At 40.1% G+C, this 5,175-nt stretch overlaps 1 protein-coding gene across 1 annotated transcript in view; it reads left to right on the top strand.

Moving 5' to 3' along the window:
• Window positions 1-5,175, top strand: part of ASIP (agouti signaling protein) — a 70,879-nt gene that overhangs the window by 44,318 nt on the left and 21,386 nt on the right. The window contains exon 2 of the mRNA XM_019513097.1: window positions 4,974-5,128. Within this exon, the coding sequence (XP_019368642.1) occupies window positions 4,975-5,128 (154 nt within the window). The 5' untranslated portion in view covers window position 4,974. The remainder of the gene's footprint in view (window positions 1-4,973; window positions 5,129-5,175) is intronic.

The following is a 5,175-nucleotide window of genomic DNA, read 5'->3' as shown; positions in this document are numbered from 1 at the left end:
TCCGACCCTTAATCTATGAATCTATGAATCTATGAATCCACTGACTTTTACATTATTGTCAAGAAATGTGAATTGACACATCTTACATTTCCTTTTCATTCTAATGTAATGTTTCAGTTGAAACATAATGAAGTTCTTGTTTAGATTTTTTTTTTACTTAAGATTTTTGGTGCTGGATTTGTTTGTTTTTGGTGGGGGGCAGTTAATGCAGTACTTTGATTGTAAAGCCCTATGTTCTCAGCAAAATTCTAAGCCTGTTAGAATATTGTTATTAACCCATTAAATGCCTCATTAATTCTCATCAAAACTTTTTTCACAATGAAGTCTATGGCATTGTTAAATAGGTGAGATGAGAGGCATCTTCCCTTGACACCAGTTTAACTTTTGCTTAAATTACAGTGTCGCCAACTCTTATGCCATGTCCAGATGAGCACGAATGTTAGTTTCCCCTGGGGCCAGCAGGTTACCTCGGGTGGTGCAGGGGATGCTGCAGCTGAAATGCAGGTGTATAGCTGTATTTCTGAACCTGGAATTGCCTCTGTAGCTTTGCCCAGTATAAAGTTTTTGCCAGTGACACATAAAAGTTAAATTCTGGTAGTGGCAGAGCTTACCATAATTGTTCCCTAATATGTATTAGGAAGAAAAAAAACTGTTAAGAGTATATCGTAGCTCTACAGAAAGTATGTTTTCAGCAGTATCTATTTCTAGGCAGGATATACCTAGGGATTTAAAGACATCAAAACAATCATGCCAGCATGTGTATCACTCACCAAATTCATTATACACATCTAAGAGCTGTTTATTGCACTATTAACATGTTAATTAGGAGTGTGCAAAGCAGGCCCTATTCAATTCAGATTCAGCCTGAATCAGGGACAGTGATTCGATTTGTTGATTTGGATCACAAAACCTGGCTTTAGGACCATTTTGTACTACTGGATGAAATCTGGCCTATCTATACTGAAACTGGCAAGTGGTCCATGTAATCTGTGCTTTCTCCAAAGAGGAGTGCTAGCTGCAACTGGCAGTTATAAAATACCTTGAATAAGTTCTGGATGGCACTAAACCTAGCCAGGGCTTAGCCTTTGTCCATGTATTGCTCTCAAAAGCTACCATTCCCAAGCTTACTGCTCCTCCCAATGGAATGTTCCTTATTATTACTGCCAGGAAAGGATTTCATTAATACAGTATGTGAGGTTTGTAAGCCTCTTATTCTTACAGTTTTACAAAAAAGCTTTATAGTTTGTATTTATTATTGACACTGCACAGCATCAAAAAAGGTCCTCAGCACATTCCAAAACAAATACAAATAGATTCCATTCAATGCAGATAATTTGTCCAAGAGCAACAAACACCTAATAAATAGGACTAAGAAAAGCAACAGTTTCTGTGTCAAATGCATACAGTGACTCTGCTGTAGCCCCTCTGCATTTTGATTCTTTCTTTGGTATGTATCAGCAGTATTACATAACAGCAAGTGACTTCTTATAAGCAAGATCAGTGAAGTACAATTTTAGAGAAGATTTGTGGATAGGAGAGTGCAGTGGAATAAAAGGTTGGGAGAGCATTCCAGTTTGGAACGTACACGGTAGTTCAGCTCATGAAGGCTGCTACCAAGTAGCTGAGCTAGCCATGCCTGGGACTGATGTGTTTGTGGTTTCACAAATGGGAACAGGGTACAAAGAGCTTTCCTACCATCTACTGTATTCCTCTTCATTTTGAAATGTCATGCAATATTCAGTTTCAGTTCTTATACCCTCCTGAACATAGTCCCCAGCCAGTATCACCTAACTTATTTTAAAATGGAGATTGATCAGTTTATGAAAGAGATTATAAGACATTGCTGCTTCAGGTAAGGGACTAGCCTTGGTGACCCAGAAGCAGAGGTGTAACTGGGCACTTGAGCACCCTGGGTAGCAGCCATGCAGAAGGTAGCATTAGGTTATATGCAGAATCTTGGAAGGCAGCAAGAGAGGGGCTGATACTTAAGGAGGAAGCAAGCTTTTCCAACAATTGATTTTATTTTGATTGATTACTTTTTGGGTTCAAGCTAAGGAGAACTACTGCTTCACTTGTCAAAAATTAAATCAAACGATAGAGGAAACTGAAGCCCTCAAAAAGGACTTTTGATTTGATTTCCACGTTTAACTATCAGTCAAAAACAATTAATCAACTGATAAATCAAATACACTTAGTTTCAGGAAAGTACCATATTGTTCCAATTATACATCGGCCCTACATTTTCAGGTTCAATTTAGGAAGAAAATCTTTTTCCCCCCAAGTACAAGTCAATAACTATAGGTAAAGACCTTAAACTGTTATTGCCCTTAATAAAATCCTGTGAGAGAATCAAACAACCAGGGAAAGGATGATTAGGGGTAAATGCATTAAAAATATTAAAATAGAAATAATATTTCTGTATCAAATCATTTTGTTCAAGGTGTACCATGTTGCCTTCAGCCTAAAAGTTCTTGTCAATACATATTAAACCAATTATTTGTAATCAAATGTAAACTGTTTACACATATTAAAAACTCAGATTTGAATTGGACTTGTGAATTCAAGTCTTATTGACCTGTAGCACCAAAACTGTGAATCCATATAACACTGGTTTTAGAAATTCAAAATCCAAATTTTTCTTATTTTACATGTAGGGTAGGAGAAAGTGGGTGGTTTTATAAGAATTTTATTACTTGTTTTGTTTTGCTGGAAAATGCTAATTCGTTGAATCAAAAAGTGTTTCATTATTGGTTTGACCAATTTCCAGTGAAGCCCAAACAAGGCTCCAGGAGGGTTTCTGCCAGTTCCAGTGATAACCTGCCACGTGGACTGCTCCCAAATCCCCAAGGTTTCCCAGTTCCCTGCTTTCTGCAGTGGAACCAGGGATCTAGAAGCCTTGACTTGAAACACATCTCTTAAGAGTTTCTGAGCTTCTACCTTCATGATATAGGATTAATGCCTGCCTCCCACTTCAGTGGAACATACAAGGGGAACATCAAGGTAGTGTTGATCTGGACTAATGTGGCCCTTCCCCACCCTACTACTTCCATGAAGGAGCAGAAGACCCTGGGCAGTATCCTTAAGAGCCAATCATGAAGGGTCATATCCTCCACTGCCACAAGACCAGCCATGGTGATTCTTAAGGGTGCTGTACAAGGTCATCTATTCCATCCAGTAGGACTGCTTTGTTGTGATTACAGAACTACCTCACATGTAAATTTGAGGGTGATTTTTATTATTCTTTTTTAAAGTAAAAAGGTTGACAATATAGTGGTTTTCTAAAGGACTCCTCACAGGTCTCCTGGGCAGATGAATAGTTCCCCTATACTTTCAACAGGGAGCAAGTACACAGGCTATGCAACCCAGAGTTTAATTCAATTTTGCCCTGAAGAGCCAGACATCTCTCCCATTCATTTCAATGAGCATTGAGATGCCTCCAGAGACAGCTCCTCTGTTACACAGAAGGTTCCTGGCTCTCCCTGCATTTCAGTGGGGAATTTTAACTTGTGCCAAGATGCATTTGTCTGATTATAGTTCTACTTCTCTCCAACAGCATAAGGCATACATGTCTTAGCAGGACTTGCTTCACCAGATTCAGCAGCATAAGGGTCCCAAAAATTTAGTGATTAGACCACTTGTCCCAGACAAGGAAGACCTTGATTTGGGTGGCACAAGGTGCCTGCATGAGATGCTATTATGCAGTTGTTACTGTGCATTTATTTAGTACTTATACTAAAAAGCATTAAATAAATGTGCAGTAGCGCTGGCTAACATCTTTTAGGTAACACCAGTGCACAGTAGCCTAATCATACTGCACAGTAGCATATTAGCACTGTCCGTGCTGTGGCACACTACTGCTCAGTATTTTTCGGCTACTTCACAGTCAGCGTCTCATTTAGACACGCCCTTAGATACCTAAAATCTCTATAAACATCACTTCTGTATCTTAGAGAGGAGAATTCTATTTCACTGCTATGTTCTTCATTCAAATGAAAGAGCAGTGGTGGATAGCATTTGCTTTCCCTGGGAAGCCCTTTGTTCCTTTTCAATTTGTCTGGGAAATCCTATGTGTTCCTGTTCAGACAGCTGCTCACCTGCAGTTCATCTATCCTAGCTACCCATCAGCAGATCTGACCGTGTCTATGTTCCTGTACAAATACTCCTACAAAGACATTTCCCCTTTTATTCTTATTGGATTGCCAACAGCTGCCAAAAGGAGCTTCAGTCACACTGCACAGACAGGCAGGGTCAGATTAACCCTTTAGTGGGCCCTAGGCAAACAAGCTCATGGGCCCTGGGCACCCCTCCACCCCACCCTAGTGCTACCGCTCACAGGGAGTGGGGTTCAGAGCCCCTGCTAGGAAGAAGCCACCTCAGTGCTGAGGCCAATGGAGGGGAGGGGAAGGGAAAGGAAGGGAGATGGATGGGGCTATTCACACTGCCGCCATGGAGGGAAGGACCGGGGCCCCCACAGCTCAGGGCCTAGACATATGCTTAGTTTGCTTATGGGTTAAACCGGCCTTTCAGATAGGATCAATCATTATGCCTAACAGTGACACTAAAAGCCATTCAAAGAAGCTTAGTAGACAGATCTTCAATCCATTTCTTTCAAATTCTGAACTGAACAGTTCTAATCCTTCCTCATCTAAGGCTAAGCTTACCAGTTAAGATGTCAATAGTAAGCCCCTGCCCCAAAACAATTCAAACAAAACCCAGCAGGCTAAACTTTAACATTTAGGTGGTGAAAAATTCAGAAAATAAAACTGATTGTTGAAAAAGTCTCATTTTCCAGCTACTTGTTCCAGTAGTAGAACCAAAATATTGCAAGTAAAAGGATGTGTTTGAGGCATATCAGTGAAGTTGCATCACTCTATAACAAATCATTTCTGAAATCCTTCTTTCTCCTTCATGTGAATATACTAGTTTGCAACTGATTCAGGTGTTCATGAAAATGGATTTTTTTTTCTCCTCAGGATGGAAAATAAGAACCTTCTCTTTGGCTTTCTTCTCTACTGCATTTTGCTGACAACTACCTATTCTCATATGGTAATTGAGGAGAACACAGAACAGAATCTGGCAAACAGCAACAAAATGAATCTCCCAGACCTCCCACCCATCTCAATAGTAGGTTAGTAAACTCTGCCACTTGGCAGCATGCTAATGAGTTTTGCAGAA

Source organism: Gavialis gangeticus, unplaced genomic scaffold, assembly GCF_001723915.1.
Source record: "Gavialis gangeticus isolate Ggan-Ray unplaced genomic scaffold, GavGan_comp1, whole genome shotgun sequence".
In the NCBI taxonomy this organism is placed as follows: Eukaryota; Metazoa; Chordata; order Crocodylia; family Gavialidae; genus Gavialis; species Gavialis gangeticus.
The sequence above is the reverse complement of the archived record's forward strand: the minus strand, read 5'-3'. Positions and strand labels throughout refer to the sequence as shown.